The sequence below is a fragment of the Bos mutus genome, chromosome 11, assembly GCF_027580195.1.
Source record: "Bos mutus isolate GX-2022 chromosome 11, NWIPB_WYAK_1.1, whole genome shotgun sequence".
Taxonomy (NCBI): Eukaryota; Metazoa; Chordata; class Mammalia; order Artiodactyla; family Bovidae; genus Bos; species Bos mutus.
In genome coordinates, this window is record NC_091627.1 from 99,091,309 (window position 1) to 99,111,324 (window position 20,016).

At 43.9% G+C, this 20,016-nt stretch overlaps 1 protein-coding gene across 2 annotated transcripts in view; it reads right to left on the reverse strand.

The window, feature by feature from the left end:
• SLC9A2 (solute carrier family 9 member A2) overlaps window positions 1-20,016 on the reverse strand; it is a 91,103-nt gene that overhangs the window by 33,921 nt on the left and 37,166 nt on the right. For both annotated transcript variants that reach the window (XM_070379867.1, XM_070379868.1), the window contains 2 exons: window positions 2,050-2,267; window positions 454-656 (listed from right to left, as the gene is read on the reverse strand). In XM_070379867.1, the coding sequence (XP_070235968.1) occupies window positions 454-656; window positions 2,050-2,267 (421 nt within the window). The remainder of the gene's footprint in view (window positions 1-453; window positions 657-2,049; window positions 2,268-20,016) is intronic.

Here is a 20,016-nt window from a genome sequence, read left to right on the forward strand (position 1 = left end):
AAATACTGTCTCTCTCCTGTCCTAATGACCAAGCCTCAAGTTGTTGCTGTTGTTCAGTCACTAAGTTATGTCCAACTCCCACAGACTATAGGCCTGGAGAATTCCATGGACTATTCATGGGGTCACAAAGAGTTGGACAGGACTGAGCAATTTTCATTTCTTCTTCATAGCCCACCAGGCTCCTCTGTCCATGGGATTCTCCAGGCAAGAATACTGAAGGAGTGGGTTGCCATTTTCTCCCCCAGGGGATGTTCCCAGTCCAAGGATTGAATCCATATCTCCTGCATTGGCAGGTGAGTTCTTTACCACTGAGCCACCGGGGAAGCCCACCAAAGCCTCAAGACACCTCAGCAACATGGCATCCTATGAGAGAAGTTCAAGGTGACCCTCCAAGTGACCCTTTTTCCTCCTGGTAAAAGGAGGGACTCTGCTGGGAGACAGAGCTCTACTCACCAGGATGAAGACAGTGAAGAATATGACCACGATTGCTGCCGTGATGAACAACTTCTTCCGGGGGAACACTGAGGACGGAAGGAGAAACACCAGCGCGAAGCAGATGGCCCCCCGGAGCCCCCCGTAGGCAATGATGAACTGGTCCTTGAAGGTCAGGGGAATTGTCCGGAACCAGTTAATGACCTGAGTCAGGACGAAGACCCCTGAGAAGGCAAACAAAACCGAGGGGAACGGAATGCGTCAGGCCAGGACACGGGAACAGGAAGGTGAGTTTTCTGTTTCAGGGCAAAGTACAGTTAAGTCCCCAACACAGGAACTTTCAGGTGTCGAACTTTCAAAGGTGTGAACATCTGTTCCATGTCTAACCACATAAACGAGTTTACTTGTCCGGCTTACACTGTGACTTGTCAAGTTTGTGCATTCTCTACAAGTGGCGGGGGTTTTGTACTTTACTGTATAGCACTCTACAGACTGGGCTTCCCAGGTGGCTCAGTGGTTAAAAAAAAAAATCTGCCTGCTAATGCAGGAGATGTGGTTTCAATCCCTGACTGGGAAGATCCCTTGAAGGAAGAAATGGCAACCCACTCCAGTATTCTTGCCTGGGAAATCCCATGGACAGAGAAGCCTGCCAGGCTACAGTCCATGCAGTCGCAAAGAGTCAGACACGACTGAGCGACTAAACAACAACAACTCTGTAGAGTACAGTTAGTGTAGTATCTTCATTTTAAGCCCAGGATGTCATCTATGACGAGATAAAAAGAGCTACCACCTAGAAGTTTCAGGATCATTTTTGCAAGAGGGTACATAGAATTGAACACAGTAAGGAACCAGAACACGTGCAGTGAATGTCAGGCATGAGTGAAGTTGCAGCTCGCCCTTCGTCTCCTGTTGCTGACGATCTTTCAGCTCTACCATCTCTCACCTCCTCTCCCTCCTCCAGGAAGTAACTCTTCGTGCCTGTTCACTCGATGCGAGCCCCTGGATGCCAGCTGCTGTATTATCACTACCGTACTTTTCAAGGTAGAGTAAGATTAAAAATCTATTCTTTATTTTTTGTGTATTTTATTAGTACTGTTTGTGTGCAAAGTATCATAAACCTATTATAGGAGAGTACTATATAGCCAATTGTGTTAGTTGGGTACCCAGGCTAACTTTGTCAAACTTACTAACAAATTGGACGTATGACCATGCTCTTTGAACCAAATTAGTTCATCCACAGAGCATCTACTGTATTTCAGAAGAAGCCCTTTCCTACCATCCTGGCTCACATCACTGGGTTCTGGGCCCTGTGTTGTTCCAAGACAGTGAGTGAGAACATGGAGTCAGAGACACCAAGAGAGGTTAATTCCACTTAAAGTAAAAGCCATAAAAATACTCCAGGAAGAAAAAAAAATATGTCAGGATGCAGGGAAAGGAGGAGGAGGAGGACATGGAGAACAAGGAGGAAGAGGAGGAGCTGGAGGAAGGAGATAAGAAAGACAAGAACCTAAGATGAAGGGAAGTAACAAGAGCAACCACAAAGCAGAGGGAAAGAAGGAGAGACCAGTCCTCCAATGCCAGATTCCTAGGCCCATGGAGGAGACACGTGCTCATTACCCAGTGCCCTCCAGATCAGGCAGAAGGCCAGGGTGAAGCAGACAAAGGCCCAGTTCCACTCGTGGTTCTTCCCCACTGTGGACACGCCCATGAAGATGAAGATCAGGGTCTCGCTGACGCTGCTTAGCATTTTCATGAAATACTTGATGGTCGTGTAGGATTTCTGAGACACGTTCTCTTCCACGTACTTATTCATGGTCATCGCACAAGCCGTGATTCTGCAAGAAAAGATTAGCTTCTGTTTAAACAGGATAATGGTCCCAATCAGAATATGAGTCAGCAGGTAGCTGACTAGGCTGGCTTTACCCTTCTGCCCACCACTACATCATTGATTGATTTTTATAAGTGACTATAATTTGCATCCTTGGAAACCCTACTGTTCCTGGAAGTCTTCATCAATATCCAAGGCTCCAACTTGGCTCTGCCCAGCTTTCTAGTCTCTGGATGTGGACATCAGTACATCAGCTAGTCTGCCAGCATCAAAAATAAAACAAGCTCCTAAAAAATTCAAAACCCATTATCTTCCTATAAAGCCAGTTCCATCTTCTTTTTTCCTCTAGAGCCCCAAATGCTGCACTATTGCCTAAAATCCTAAATTTGAAACTGTGGTCACACTGGACTTCTCTCTGCACAGTGCCCCTCACCATTTGTCTGCTCACCAGTCATCTTCTGTCCCTCATCCTGAATCTCCTGGACCTACTCACTCACTGTGACTCTGATGCCTTACTTCTGGTTCTCATTTCTATTGGGTTAGCCCAAAACTTTGTTCAAGTTTTTCCATTAACATCTCATGGAAAAAATCTGAAAGAACTTTTGGACCAACCCAATGCTTATCTACTATATTCACTTCTGGGAAATTCAAAATGTATTCATAGGCTCTGAAAATTCCAAAAGGAAGGAAACTGTTTTGCTTGTTTTCCCCACATTTCCAAAACTCTGGGCCCACAGAGCTCTTTATGCTCCTTCCTCTTGACCTCTGTGGTCTTAACTTTCTATTCCGTACTGGAGTATAGTTAATGAACATTGTGGTGTGCATTTCAGGTGTACAGCAAGGTGATTCAGTTATACATATATGTGTATTTATTCTTTTTCAAATTCTCTTCCCATTTAGGTTGTTACATAATATTGTGCAGAGTTCCCTGTGTTATACAGTAGGTCCTTGTTGGTTGTACAGAATTTTTTAAAGTTTTTTATTGGAGTAAATAAAACATAAACATGGCCAAGAGGCACATGAAAAGATGCTCAACATTACTACTTACTAGAGAAATGCAAATCTAAACTACAATCAAGTTATCATCTCACATCAATCAGAATGGATATCATCCAAAAATTTACAAACAATAAATGCTGGAGAGGGTGTGGACAAAAACGAACACTCCCACCCTGTCACTGGGAAGTAAATCGGCACAGCCACTATGGACAACAGTAAGGAGGTGCCTCAAAAAACTAACAATAGAGTGGCCATATGATCCAGCAATCCCACTCTCAGGCATATATCGAGAGAAAACCACATGTCAAAAAGATACACCTGAGTGTTCACTGCAGCACTATTTACAATAGCCAAGATGTGAAAGCAACCTAAGTATCCAATCAGTTTTATTTTTAATAATAAGCCATCATCTACAGAATTGAAGAACCCACCAGTGCCTCAGCGGTAAAGAGTACACCTGGCAATGAAGAAGATGTGGAGTTCCATCTCTAGGTCGGAAAGATTCTCTGGAGAAGGGAATGGCAACCCGCTCCAGTATTCTGCCCGGGAAATCCCATAGACAGAGGAGAACGGCAGACGACGGTCCATAGGCTTGCAAAGAGTAGGACACGACTTAGAGACTAAATAACAATGGAGTATTGAAGCTCCTACTTGTCTCATACTAACCCTATTTCCCTCAGTACCACTTGGATTTGGATTTTTTCTTTATCATTCAAGAGTGAGTTTTGAAAGGTTAAAGAGAGTTTTTTTGTAAACGTGTTATTTATTCCCCTCTGAGATCATCCTCACATTCATTCACTGGGAAAAATATAAACCACACAGGCTAAAAGTAATCTTTAGTTCATTCAGGGAGCGATTTAACAAAAATTTCTATGCAGAAATTATTGAAAACTACAGCTTTGCTGTAGGAATAAAAGAAATACATGAATTTTACATGAATGTTCACAGGATCATTTTCCATTGCTTTGTGTCCTTAACATGACACCGAGTGAGGCTTCTGTCTGCCAGACACCTCCCTGTAACTCTACCCTGCCTCCACCAGCACAGATACGATCCTCCAGGGTGAGAAACAGCCTCGGTAGGTTCCAGGGACCCAGAGCCCACGGCGCCCTTGTTTGGGAAACGTGGACATCTTCATGATGTGGACGCACTGTTCAGGCTGGGGACGAGTGTTCCAAGGGTCACGTTCTAGTCTGTCATGTACAGGTCAATGCATACGACCTCTCAAACAAAGGCCAGGAGGTATTTCACTGCAAAGAGGGATCTTTTTTTGCCACAGGGTGTGCTAAGCCAGTCAAACCACCTCCCCTTCAATAACACCCTATGTACACAAAACTACAAAAGAGCGTTGTTGTTGTTGTTTGGTCGCTCAGTCGTATCTGACTCTCTGCAACCCCATGGATTGCAGCACTAGCTTCCCTCTAATTAGGGAGGCACACACATGACATACCTAGACAGTGTAATAAAAAGCAGAGACAAAGATCCCTACAGTCAAAGCTATGGTTTTCCCAGTACTCATGTACAGATGTGAGAGTTGGACCATAAAGAAGGCTGAGCACAGAAGAATTGATGCTTTTGAACTGTGGTGCTGGAGTCCCTTGGACAGCAAGATCAAACCAATCAATCGTAAAGGAAATCAACCCTGAGTACTCATTGGAAGGACTGATACGGAAGCTGAAGCGCCAATTCTTTAGCCACCTGATGCAGAAAGCCAAATCATCGGTAAAGACCCCGATGCTGGGCAAGATTGAAGGCAGAAGGAGAAGGCGGCAACAGAGGATGAGATGTTTTGATAGCATCACTGACTCAATGGACATGAGTTTGAGCCAACTCTGGGAGACGGTGAAGAACAGGGAAGCCTAGCGTGCTGCAGTCCATGGGGTCGCAGAGTCAGACATGACTTAGTGACTGAACAACAACGACACATGACACTCTTATATTGAATATGTGATGCTTAAGAGCCTATTCTATAGGCTGAAGGGGAAAATACGAGATTATATCTTCAACCATATAATTAAAGTTTATCTCCACAACCCAACTGGAAGCTTCGTGGGGGAAACAGTGTCATCAATGCTTATCACCGTGCCTGGCACCTCGTTAATGTATTCTCAGCCAATGACAACATGGATCCAAGGATGCCTTATTCATGGGAATGGTGGAGTATCATCAACAGATCTGTATTTCAGAAAGAAATCATAAGTACACATGCAGGACAGATCTGGATGGGCACGACCTAAAGACTAGAGTCACCTTCTTTCCCACAATGGTTGTTGGTTTTCAAAATCTACTGCAGCACTTGGTCCATATAATCTCCCCAAACAGGTCCACCTTTGAACAGGTCTTAGGTTCTATTCCATGGGACTACGTGGAGGGAAGGTACATACAGAATTCACCAGTGCCCCCTGCTTTGTTAAACCCATATTAGGGTTTAACATATTATCACCAATTTAGAGATGGAGAAGCTAAAGCACAATAATTAGTGGTTTTTGGATTCACCAGCAGTTGAGATTTTTTTTCTTCATCACTGTCCCACTCTCAATGCAGTATAGAAAAATTTCAGGCCAGCTAATACTGTCTCAACAATCATCAGGGAGAAAACAGACTTTCTATTTTGATAATCTGTCATTGGACTATTTTCTGACTAGAAAACTCCAGCCAACACTTTTTTCCTTACTGTACTCCATGCCTCCACCCTGGATGGTCAATGAAACAATGTTTGCTTCCTTTCCACCAGCACGCAGGCTCTCCAAGCCGGGGTTGGCCTTCTTCCTCCACCGTGGCTCCCTGCACGCAGTGCTACCACGTGTATGCTCACCTGCTGCTGGCTGAAAGTGAAAGTGTTAGCCACGCAGGCGTGTCCAACTCTTTATGGCCCCATGGACTGTAGCCCGGCAGGCTCCTCTGTCCATGGAATTTCCCAGGCAAGAATATTGGACTGGATTGCCATTTCCTTCTCCAGGGGATCTCCCCAACCCAGGGATCAACCCAAACCTTCTGCCTTGCAGGTGGATTCTTTCATCTGAGCCACCAGGAAGCTGCTGGCTGAGTCTAGCTTAATGGAGACCCAGAATCCTTCACTAGGCAGCTGGCAACTGTAGAACCAAAGGGAAAGGCATCCATACAGACAGTGGGCGGAGAAGGCAGACTTCTGGTTGTGAAGATAAAATACGTACACACCTCGTCTGTGTTTACCTACATACTGTGTAGCCATGACTCAGTTCATTCACTTTATGAATACAAGCGCTTTTATGTTTTTCAAGAGTGATCAATTCTCTCATTTCAATTGCAACATTGGGAGACCTGTTTAGAATTGAACGGTTTAGAATTAGAATTGAACGGATAGAAAGGATGTTGCAAAAGTCTTTGGTGTCCATGCCATGCCTATGTGTGATCTTAAAATGTATGGATTCAGTTCCAGGAAAAGACAGCCCAAACAACAGCTGCATATTCTCCATAAAGTCTTCATCAAACATAAAAGCCTGCTCCACTAATCAGAGCCGAGCATTAACAAAAACGAAGGACAATTAACAAGCTTTCTCTGCACTGATTAAAGCCAGGTCTGCGGTGACTCAGGGTACACTGCATGTTCTCAGAATAAAGTACTCACTCATGTGAGGTAAATTAATTATTCCAGGGCACGGATTACTATATAACGGATCGCCTCTTCCAGTAAACCTGACAACCCAGAGAGAGTGAGTTTGACACATGAGAAAATGGAAAAAAAAAAAAAGTTTTGCAAAGAAATATCCAACCACAAAAACTGAACCACCTTTCTTAAAATTTCCAAAATGAAATAAATTCCAGCAACTATAGATGCTTGGTTATTCATGAAGTCTTGTCCATTTCATGGATTTTCCACATCTTTTGTATTTTTCTCCTTTGGATGTGTTCAATTCAACTATTATTTATAGTTCATTTTCTGGCTCCTAAAGTTTGGTCCCTGGGTCGAGAAGATCTCCTGGAGGAGGAAATGGCAACCTGCTCCAGTATTCTTGCCTAGAAAATCCCACGGACAGAGGAGCCTGGCAGGCCACGGTCCATAGGCTCGCAGAGAGTCAGAGACGATTGCAGCAACTTAACACACACAAAGCAATCATGATTTTGTGCAAAAACACATAAGAGGCCACAGCTCATTGTCAAAAGTATGATATTAAATACAAGGCATCAAGGGACCCACAGTGTCCACGGACTCTAGTTGAGGACTGCTGATGAAGGCATGAGTGACAGGAAGACTGGACCAAGATCACGATGATGGAATTCAAGTTTTCCAGCTGGAGAACACCTGGTGGACATTGGGAGAGGGTTGTAGACAGGTGTGAGAATCAGCTGCTATGTGACAACCCTGCACCAGTGAATAGGCAGAGTGTTCCCAGGACTTAACCTGGAAGCACTGAGACCCTCATGGGAGGCTGCCACCTTCTGGAAGTCTTCCTGCTCATCACAGTAGTAGCCAAGAAGTATTTCTAAAAGTGTAGTTTGTAGACCACATGATTCTGAGTAGTCCTTGGAAAAATGCAAATACCAAGACCTCCATCTGAGACCTATAGACTCAGAATCTCTGGTGGGGCCCTGGGATTCTGGTGGGGCCCATAGCAACCTTCTCAGGTGATTCCAAAATACATCAAAGTTTGAAGAAACCAAGCGAGCCCAGGAAGAAGGTTCAGATGAGGAAGAATCAAAGAGAAAAAGAGCTGACACTTGAATCCTGTTATTTAAAGATCTATTGTAGAGTGAAAACAAGGGCTAATGAGATGTGAGGACTGCTGTGGATTTAATTACGCTTTGCCACCTGTTTTCCCTTCCCTTCTCACAATATTCATTATCTGCATCTGGGTGTACATTCCCACCTTCTCTTGCCTAGACTAGTATGCAGGCACCTTCGCTCTGCTGCTGGACACACACTCCCACGCTCCTGCCTGGACAGACTCCTCGTCTCTAGGCATCCAGCAAGCCTGCAGCCCTGCCTTCCAGCTGCCACCGCAGTTCTTGTTGTTCAGTCGTCAGGCTCCCCTGTCCGTCACTATCTCCTGGAGTTTGCTCAAATTCATGTCCATTGAGTCAGTGATGCTATCTAACCATCTTACCCTCTGCAGCCCCCTTCTCCTCCTGCCCTCAGTCTTTCCCAGCTTCAGGGTCTTTTCCAATGAGTTGGCTCTTCACATCAGGTGGCCGATGTACTGGAGCTTCAGCTTCAGCATCAGTCCTTCCAATGAATATTCAGGTTTGATTTCCTTTAGGATTGATTGGTTTGATCTCCTTGCAATCCAGGGGATTCTCAAGAGTTTTTTCCAGCACCACAATTTGAAAACATCAGTTCTTCTTCGGTGCTCAGCCTTCTTTATGTTCCATCTCTCACATCCATACATGACTACTAGGAAAACCACAGCTTTGATTTTACGCAGAGGACTATTCAAACATTATCAGTCCTGAGGGATGGTGTAAAAGGGTTTAGAAGCTCTCCAATCATGGATCCACTAGAGAGCAAAAACAGAGTGAGTCACCTCCCTGCTTACAGTTTCCAAAGGCTCCCGAGTGTCTACAGAACAACATAGGCCAAGACTAGGCATCTGCTGGGGGTGGGGAAAGAACAGAGTGGGTGTTTGGGATTAGCAGATGCAAGCTTTTATATATAGGATGGATAAACAGCCAGGTCCTATTGTATATGATTAAGCTGGACTACTAAATAGCTTAGATATGGAAGCAACCTAAGTGTCCATCAACAGAGGAATGGATAAATAAGCTGTTGTCCATATATATAATGGAATACTGCTCAGCCACAAAAAAGAATGAACTAATGCCATCTGCAGAAACATGGATGGATCTACAGATGATCATACGAAGAGTTTGGGATTACCAGATGCAAACTATCATATATAGAATGGATAAATAACAAGGTCTGACTGTATAGCACAGGGAACTATATTCAATATCCTGTAGTAAACCATAATGGAAAAGAATCTGAAAAGAAATATATATATATAACTGAAATATGCATATATGTATAACTGAGTCACTTCATTGTACAGCAGAAACTAACACAGCATTGCAAATCAATTGCCCTTCAAGAAAAAGGAAAAGTAGGCATGTACCTCTCTTACAACCCTAGACTCAGTTCTTACGTGTAGGTGGTCGCTTCACCTGGGGGCCTTCTCTCTCTCCCCAGAATGCCCTTCTCTTCATCACTGAGGCTTCAACTCGGCACCACCAGCCCCACCCCCACTGTATTATTTATATGTTTTATTATCAAGGATCGACTTTCCCTTAATGACGTATAATCGACACAGGTGGAGACCGCCATCTCTCCCAGTGAGTTTACTCTCACTGCTTGCTGCTGCTGCTGCTGCTGCTAAGTCGCTTCAGTCGTGTCCGACCCTGTGCGACCCCATAGATGGCAGCCCCAGGCAGAAGAAATTGTGAAGGAAGGACTGTGATTGGCCCAGGGATTTGGAGAACTGTGATTGTATCAGCCTGTGTCTCATGACCATCCCGTCAGCTGGTCATGAGACACAGGCTGATACAATCACAGTTCTCCAAATCCCTGGGCCAATCACAGTCCTTCCTTCACAATTTCTTCTGCCTGGGGCTGGCAGGGTAGATCTCTGTTGATAGGGACGAGGTTTTAGAGACAGAAAGCCCAATGTATCTGTGACCTTTGTTTGATGAGAAGGTAGTCATCACACGGAGAAAGACAAAACTGAAAGAGAAAGAAGGTCCAGGTGGCCAGGTGACCTGGAGTCCTGTTACCATCACACCAAGGCCAGACCTACAAGAATTTATTTATATGAGCCAATACATTCCCCCTTTATGGTGGAATCTGGTTTGATTTGGAGTTTGCCTGATAGCTCAAAAGGTAAAAAATCTCTCTGCATGTGCGAGAGACCCAGGTTGAATCCCTGGGTCAGGGAAGATCCCCTGGAGTAGGGAATGACAACCCACTCCAGTATTCTTGCCTGGAGAATTCCACGGACAGAGGAGCCCGGTGGGCTACAGTCCATAGCGTTGCAAAGAGTCAGACAAGACTTAGTAACTAACACTTTCACTTTACTAACCCAGAGCCTCCTTCTATTGTTTCAGCTGGGCTCCTGCTTACAGAGTTTCTTTGATGGCTCAGCAGTAAAGAATCTGCCTGCCAATGCAGGAGACACAGGTTTGATCCCTGGGTCAGGAAGATCCCTGGAGGAGAAAATGGCAACCCACTCCAGTATTCTTGCCTGGGAAATCCCATGAATAAAGGAGCCTGGTAGGCTGAGGTCCGTGGGCTTTCAAAGAGTCAGACATGACTTAGCAAGTAAACAACAACTGGTTTTGGAAGCTGGATCTGCACCCATAGCTGAATTCCCTGCTCTAACGCTCTCGTGAAAGGAATGAAAATGTGACTTTAATCATGTGTTCAAACCTGTCATAGTCAAAAGTGTGAAGTGAGTGGTCCCTGTACACTGCGTTTCACTATGAGTTTTCTGAAAACAGAAATGGGAATTATTTCTCAGCAATTATATCATATTTACATTTCTGACTATAACCTTGTTTTGCACCTTGGCCTACATAGACTTATAGCAAGTCTCAGACTCGAGAGTTTGAAAGAGGAAAATGCAACTTTAAATTGTAAGCTCTAGGGCTTCCCTCGTGGCTCAGTGGGAAAGAATTCACCTGCTAATGCGGGAGATGCGGATTTGATCTCTGATCAGGGAAGATCCCAAATGCCTCGGGGCAACTAAGCCCACGCACCGCAACTACTGAGCATGTGCTCTAGAGCCCGGGAATCCCCGGGAATCCCAGCCACTGACGCCTGTGTGCCCTGGAGCCCGTGCTCTGCAACAAGAGAAGCCACCGCAACGAGAAGCTTGTGCACAACTGGAGAGGCGTCCCCGATCGCAGCACTGGAGAAAGCCCACGCAAGAAGACTCAGCACAGCCGGAAAAAAAAAAAAATTTGTTAAGCTCTAGACCAAGAGCCATCCAGTGATGACTTGATCAACAAATCAAGTTATTTTCTACAATTTCCATGAAGCATAGACCTGAAGCAATATAATCATTTTCAGGTAAAGACAAGACAAAAAACAGTTGGAAAAGCAAAGGGATGGCACAATCAGTATTATCCAGTTGTGTGAAAATTGTTAGGTCATTCAGTCATGTCCGACTATTGGTGACACCATGGACTGCAGCACACCAGGCTCCTCTGTCCTCTACTCTTTCACTACGTCAAACTTTCCTTTCACTATGTGAAAATATCCATCCAATAGATCTCAGGGAAAGAGTTCTTAATTCAACAAACTGTTACTGTTTCATGAAACTTAAATTTACCAGGAAAACACTAGATATTTTCCTGTCTAAGAATTCTAAACCCAGCCTAAAACTCTCTCGATTAGCTGCACTCACTGAGAAGAGCAGTGGCGGATTGGTCCTAAAGAATAACCAAAAAATTACCCACAGTCGGTCTTTTAGGTAAATGTCATTCTGAGAAGGTAATGAATGGGTTTTCACAAGCTGCTTAAATACAGCATTTATTGGATTGACTATAACATGGTACCGATTCTTCCTCAGAAATTTAACTTTTCTGTTTGTGTTTCATATAAACCAAAATTATTTTTCCTTCAGCACAACTAAAACACAAGATTCCAAAAACATTTTAGGAGACGGGGAGAGACTGAGTAGCTTTAAAAATCGATCCCTGATCATCCGCAACAATGGGGTACTTTATTTTACTTAGGTTTTTTTGTTTTGTTTTTGCCTCCACCAAAATCAAATCTTTTTTGAGTCTACCTGGAATAAGACTCCTTGAAAATGACCCACTTCAGAAGCCACCACAAACCTTGGATGAGAAAGGTCCCAAATTATATCGCTTTATTCATTTGGACTTAAATAGAAATCTGTAAAATATTGTTCACAAAAGAAAATGCTCTCTGGGAGCATTTATTACGGCAGCTATTTTAAATTTTTGTTTTCTGTTTTTTAACTACTACTATAAATACCCCATATACTATTTCTTGCATTCTTAACATACCTTAAAACACCTAATTACAAACTGTGTAATTGAACCACATAGGACTCATATAATTGAAATTTCACGGACTGCATTTCCCATACAGACCAAAATATATAGTTGCTATTGATCTTAGTCTGCAGATCAAACACAGACAAAAAGAGAGATTAAAATAGTGCTTGAAGGGTTGTTTTACCTCTAAGAAAATGGGGTGAGAAAATGTATTATTCTGAATATTACATATCGGATAAGTTTGCAATTTTAGTTCATAAAAAATATGACATCTCCAAACATAGGGAATCTGTTTTACAAGGATTTTGTTCATCCCTGTATTTTGTGTGTGTGTGTGTGGGTGTGTGTGTGTGTGGGTGTGTGTGTGTGCATGCTCAGTTATGCCTGACTCTTTTGCAACCCCATGGACTATTGCCCCCCAGGCTCCTCTGTCCATGGAATTTTCCAGACTGGAGGTAGGAGGTAGGTTGCCTTACCCTCCTCCAGGGGATCTTTTCAACCCAGGGATCAAACCTGGGTCTCATTATGTCTTCTGCATTAGCAAGTATACTCTTTACCACTGGGCTACCTGGGAAGCCCATGCTTGTAGGAATGACAACTTTTCCTCAGAGAGAATCCCACCACTGAGCCAGATGTTGAAGGTCTTTATATCAAAACCCCTCCTCATACCGTTCACGGGGTTCTTGAGGCATGAATGCTAGGGTGGTCTGCCATTCTCTTCTCTAGTAGCGAAGGACGGGGGAGCCTGGTGTGCTGTAGTCCATGAGGTCGAAAGAGTCGGACATGACTGAGCGACTGAACAACAGCATAGCAAAACCCCTAAATGCAGGTTTGGGGCAGCAGTTTTCATTTTTTATGGTGGCTTAAATTTGACTTCTTAATAATCTCAAGCTGCCTCAGAAGACCCCTCCACTCTCCCTTCAGTGATCTTCCCCTTCCTTTCTGATCTCCCTGTTCTGAAATAAAGGTTCTTTATAAACCACACTGTTCCCATTGATGGAGAAATTGCACACCAGCTCTATTTTTCCCATTTTTTTCACACCCTCATTTTTTTTCTTTTACTTTATCAAAGGGAAGAAAACACATTTCAACAAATCTTTAAATATCCAAGTAGCAAAGCTAACACTGGTAATGTATATGTTCCAGTGCCATTCTCTCAAATCACCCCACCTCTCCTCCTCCCACTGAATCCAAAAGTCTGCCCTGTACCTCTGTGTCTCCTGTGCTGCAGATGGGGGGACACACGTATGCCTTGTCAAAGTCGCTTAGTTGTGTCTGACTCTTTGTGACCCCATGGACTATACAGTCCATGGAGTTCTCCAGGTCAGAATACTAGAGTGGGTAGCCGTTCCCTTCTCCAGGGGATCTTCCCAACCCAGGGATCGAACCCAGGTCTCCCACATAGCAGGCAGATTCTTTACCAGCTGAGCCACCAAGGAAGCCCGTATATGCCTATGACTGACTCATACTGATGTATGGCCAAAACCATCACAGTATTGTAAAGTAATTATCTTCCATTTAAAATAAATAAATACATTTTAAAAAGAATATGTAATAAAATCTCTAAACGCAAAAAAAAAAAAATAAATGAATGCTATGCAACAAAGCTAACAGAGGTGGGATACAAGCAACATAAGTAATCTTCAATTTCCTAGTGGTCACTGTTAAAAACATAAAAATAAACCAGTGAAGGCAACTTTCATAATGTATTTATTTAATCCAACAGATCTAACACATTTTCATTTCCACATGCAAATGAGCAATATAAAAAGCATTAATGAGATACTCTACAGTCTCTTTCGACTAAATCTTAAAAATCTGGTGTATATTTTATACTTAGAGCCCACCTCAAGTTAGAATGACTACATTTTAAGTGCTCAAAAGCCACATTTGGCCGATGACCATAGTACTGGACAACACCCAAGGGAAAAAACAGTGACAGCCCACCAGTTTTCTTCCTCCTCCAAAAAAAGCCAAGCAAACGCTGGAGCTCGCCAGCTGGAATGAGTTCATTAAAAGTCTAAACCATCAAAACAAGTGAAAATAATTTCCCAAATCACTTACACTTTGCTGTTTCTGTTGCTCAGTCGCTAAGTCGTGTCCAACTCTTTGCGACCCCATGGACGGTACCACCCCAGGCTCCTCTATCCCCGTCTCCAAGTGTTTGATCAAGTTCATGGCCACTGAATCGGCAATGCTATCTAACTATATCATCCTCTGATGCTCCCTTCTCTTTTTGCCATTTTTTAAAAATAAAAAACAGTATTTTGGGTGAATTTACACACTTTAGGAAAATAGAATATTATTTCACTCACATCTCGAATCTTAAAAAAAAAAAAAAAAAAGAGCAAAGTCACAGAAACAGTGTCAGTTGGTGATTGCCAGAGGTTTGGAGAGGGTGCAAGGGGAAAGGGGAAAATGGATCACAGGCTACACATTTCCAGTTATAAGATAAGAACTTCTGGGATCTAAGGGGCCGTGTGGTGACTGGGCCATCCTGCACAGGATGGTACATTCGGGCAGTTAATGGTGCTGCATGGTGCACTTGGAAGTCCTCACGACACACACACAGGATGGGGAACTATGTGAGGCGATGAATGTGCCTCTTAATTTCATGGTGGTGACCATTCTGCAATACACACCTATTATCTAATCATCACATTTTATACCTTACATTTATACAGTGACGTGTGCCCTTCACATCTCAGGAAAGTTAGAAAAAAACAGGTTATAATTTAAAATTCCTCCCTGCATTTTCTAGTTTTGCCAAGTAGGTGAGGGAAAATTATACAAAATAAAACAAAAGGTAGGTGAGTCACCATTAAAAAATAATAATGCAGTTTTGTTTGTTTCTTTTTCACTTTTTTTATTGAACAGAGTCAGAAAATTAGGGGAGATATGATTGGTTTCTCTATTATTTAACGAATTTCCTGCCTCATTCTACTGTCTTCCTCCCCTCCCCCACTCCTCCACTCCATTCAGTGATAGAGGTGGTAATAGAAGATTTTTTTTTAATTTATATTTTTAATTGAAGTTGATTTACAATGTTTCTGGTGTATAGCAAACTGACTCAGTTATATACTTATATATGTATTCCTTTTTTAATCAGAGTATAGTCATCTAATCTATGACAAAGGGACAAGAATATACAGTGGAACAGACAGCCTCTTCAATAAGTGGTGCTGGGAAAACTGAACAGTTACATGTAAAAGAATGAAATTAGAACACTCCCTTATACCATATACAAAAATAAACTCAAAATGGATTAAAGATCTAAATGTAAGACTGGATAATATAAAATTCTTAGAGGAAAAACAGGAAGAACACTCTCTGACATAGATCACTGCAAGATCTTTTTCTGACCCACCTCCTAGAGTAATGAAAATACAAACAAAAATAAACAAATTGGACCTAATTAAAAGTTTTCACATAGCAAAGAAAACCATAAATGAGACAAAAACCCTCAGAATGGGAGACTGCTAAGTCACTTCAGTCGTGTCTGACTCTGTGCGATCCCAGAGACGGCAGCCCACCTGGCTCTGCCGTCCCCAGGACTCTCCAGGCAAGAACACTGGAGTGGGTTGCCATTTCCTTCTCCAATGCATGAAAGCGAAAAGTAAAAGTGAAGTGCTCAGTCGTGTCCGACTCCTAGCGAACCCACGGACCGCAGCCCACCAGGCCCCTCCAACCATGGGATTTTCCAGGCAAGAGTACTGGAGTGGGGTGCCACTGCCTTCTCCGCAGAATGGGAGAAGACATTTGCAAATGAAACAACTGACAAAGGGTCAATCTCCAAAATATACAAACAGCTCATGAAGCTCAATATCAAAAAAAAAAAAAAAAAAACCTAAGATTTTAACGAGGTCTGTTTGGATCAGTCTAGGATATAACTGAAGGTACCAAAAACATCCCCAAAAATAAAGCTTTTATTTGCCGAGACAACATAAGGTACAAAGACACAGTGAACAGAGCAGGAGACCCACAGCCATAGATGGAAGCCTGTGTTATGGTCCCCTCTCTCCTTCCCTCAACTGTTCTTTGAGATTCAGTGGGTTCTTCATGATTCAATGGTTTCTTCCATTCAATGCATTGATGTAAACGGGATGCTCTGTCTCTGCGAATGCGTTTACAGTGTGGCAGGGATTCACCCAGCAAAACAAACAAGGCTTGCTCTCAGCCTCTTAATACTTCATCTCCCTCCCCACCTCCCCCATCAGAGGAATTCCCGTCACAAATGCCCCGTGCTGATCTTGGAAAAAGAGCCACCTCATCTGCAGCAACTGCAGCCTTTAGACCCCGAGGCTCTTCCAAAAGCATGCTCATGAATACTCCAAGCATCAAAGTCTAAAGAATTTTCTCTCCAAGTTAAAACTGGGTTCTTACTCATTCTTACGACATAGCCCATGCCACGTGCACCAGGGCCTTCCCTGGGACTGCTCTTTGGGGCAGTGGTCATAGGGGTGAGGTATTTTGGGAAACTTCAAGATAAGCCTATATACCAGAGGCCATTGCTGGTTACATTTTGGATCTTTATAATCGCTGATATTCTGTACAGCAAGTGTTTCTTTGTTCATCTGGACTTAATGATGATAGAAATGAGAGTCTACCTTGCATATTTATCTATTTATTATTTTTTTCTGACTGCACTGGGTCTTTGTTGCTACGTGGGCTTTTCTCTAGCTGTGACAAGCATGAGCTACTCTCTAGTAGCCGTGCGCAGGCTTCTCCTTGTGACGGCTTCTTTCATTGTGGAGCACCAGGCACACATGGCCTTCAGTAGTTGCAGCTCCCAGGCTCTAGAGCACAGGCTCAACAGTTGTGGTGCACGGGCTTAGCTGTGCCAAGGCACGTGGGATCTTCCCAGACCAGGGATGGAACCTGTGTCTCCTGCATTGGCAGGCAGAGTCTTTACCCTGAGCCATCAGAGAAGCCCCAAATAATTGTATCCTGAAGAGATGGTGGGCAAACCATCACCAGGAGGAACCAGGAGAGAAGCTGCAACATGGCAAGCAAAAACACGGTTTCTTATTGTTTTCCAAGTTTTCAGTAGATGACAATCACGGTCTCGTACAAAGGAAAACAGGAAGGAAAGGGAACATGACCTTCACACCCCAGCAGTGACTGCCACAGTCCAGGGACATCAGCCCAACACTTGACTTCATCCCTGAGCCTATCACTCTGGAAATTCTTGTTAAAGTCTCATTTTAAAATGTCATGGAGAGGATTTCCCTGGTGGTCTAGTGGTTAAGAATCTGCCTTCCAGTGCAGGAGATGCAGGCTTGATCCTTTGTTGGGGAATTAAGATCCCACCTGCCATGGGCAACTAAGCTCCCACCGCAATGAAAACCCAGCACAGCCAAAAGCAAACAAACAAATGGCATGGAAAAGTGCTCATTTTTTACTTTTATTTTACTGGACACATCCTGGGTGGGCCTGATACCTGTAGATGCAGGGTCCAGGCCTCACCCTACAGCCAAGGATTTTGCCCACCAGGGCCTCAGTTTGCTCATTCCTAAGATTTGTTGTTGTTCAGTTGCAAATCATGTCTGACTCTTTGCAACCGCATGGACTGCAGCCCACCAGGGTTCCCTGCCCTTCACTATCTCCTGGAGTTTGTTCAAAACCATGTCCATTGAGTCAGTGATGCCACCCAACCATCTCATCCTCTGTTGTCCCCTTCTCCTCCTGACCTCAGTCTTTCCCAGCATCAGGGTCTTTATCAGTGAGTCAACTCTTCTCATCAGGTGGCCATTTCAGCTTCGGCATCAGTCCCTCCAATGAATATTCAGGATATTCAATGAATATTCATAAGATGGAAGTGGCCATTAACATTTCCTACTTTCTTTGCAATAATGCTGCTAAAATCACTGAAACAACAGATCAAAAATATTTTGTGTGTGCTGTGCTTAGTCGCTTAGTCATGTCTGACTCTGCGACCCCATGGACTGTAACCTGCCAGGCTCCTCTGTCCATGGGGATTCTCCAGGCAAGAATACTGGAGGGGGTTGCCATACTGGATCTTCCCCACCCAGGGACAGAACCCAAGTCTCCTGCACTGCAGACAGATTCTTTACCTTCTAAGCCACCAGGGAAGCCCAAAAGCATTTTAAATGTCCTCTAAAGAAGAAAGACTAAGGAATTATTAATTAATGAAAACAAAACAAGAATATTGGGTGCCCGCCATCATCTCAAAAGGAGAACTTGAACATTTTCTGAAATTCTTAGAGCATAGCAAGAAGTCAGTAATTGACCTGCGGGCTGCTGGCTGCCATGGGAACCAAGCATTCCCTCCTTGGGACAGGGGGTTTTCAGCATCCCACTGGCTGGATCCCAAAGCAATACAAAGGTACAAGGTGAGGACCAGAAAGGGGTGATGTTCACAAGGGGGAACAGAGTCCCGGCTCAGTTCACATCCCTGTGGATCTGATTTAAGGAATTACATTAGGCATCTGTTAGTGTCCTTGGGTAAGAGGGACAATGGGAATTAACTCTGAGCAGTTTTCTGAACATAAAGTTCAAAACATATGAACAAAGGCACGAATTTCTAAAATCAATGCTGTGAGTCCCTTCTCCATCCCCAGCAATAAAGCTACAGTACTCGAGGGTCCCATGCTATGGCAATGTGAACGTTCATGTTTAAGAGACTAGAAACTTTTCATTAACCTTAGCTCCAGAGCAGTGGAAATGCACTCTGAAACACACATACACAGACATACACGAGTATGCACCTTCCCTATTTCAACGACTCATCCCAGCATAGAATGAGCAGGAAGGTACCAGAAAATTAGAAAACAAGAAACTAGCTAACTCTTAATGTCTGAATTGAAAACTCTCCTGAACACTTGGGAACCATGATGTGGCCCTAATTTGTCCCTAAGATCCTAGTTCCCAGAGCAAGTACAGCGCTGATCCCACCCTCGCAGAAGGTCAGGTACCTGGGGCATCACCAGCCTTCTGAGTTCTGTGGACTCCAACTCCCAGACACGGCTAAGCAGAGATGTACCAGGACTCTACCCCGGTTAGCACTTCACCTGTCCCCCTCACACTCAGGATCTTCCCATACCAGTTTCTGCTTTGAACATCAGGAAAGTTGACAAGCATATCTAGATAGCTCCGTGGATGTTCTAGAACTTTTACATATGCCCAGGGTCAAAATGAGAGCTTCCCTGGTATCTCAGTGGTAAGCAATCCACCTGCCATTGCAGGAGATGCAGGTTCGATCCCTGGGCTGGGAATATGCCCTGGAGAAGGAAATGGCAACCCACTGCAGTATTCTTGCCTGGAGAATCCCCTGGACAGGGGAGCCTGGTGGGTTATGGTCCATGAGGTTGGAATAGAGTCAGACACGACTGAGTGACTAAACAACAAGGGTCAGGCTCTATTCATATATATAGGTTATACACGTTAAAGGTTCTCACACCAGCCATTGCAAGGACACTGCTGGGAAACTAGATGCAAAGTCCCAGCCCTGTCATCTTTGCAGAGACCTTGTCACCAGCTGATCAGACACCTTCAATGACACGAGTCAAAGAACAGTGAGGACACTGGAGGTCATACAAATGACATGAATAGCCACCAGGAAGACGCTGCCCCTTTGCGTTACTGGGTCAGACTGGATTAGTTGGGTGCTTTATTTAGGTTCCCTGGGATACAGACCATCACGTGCCTTCCTAATGCATGGCTTTCATTACAGTGGGTGCCGCTCTCCTTGTGGAGAGAGACGAACCTCACTGCTTCTGCTACAAAAGCGGTGGTATGGGCAGAAA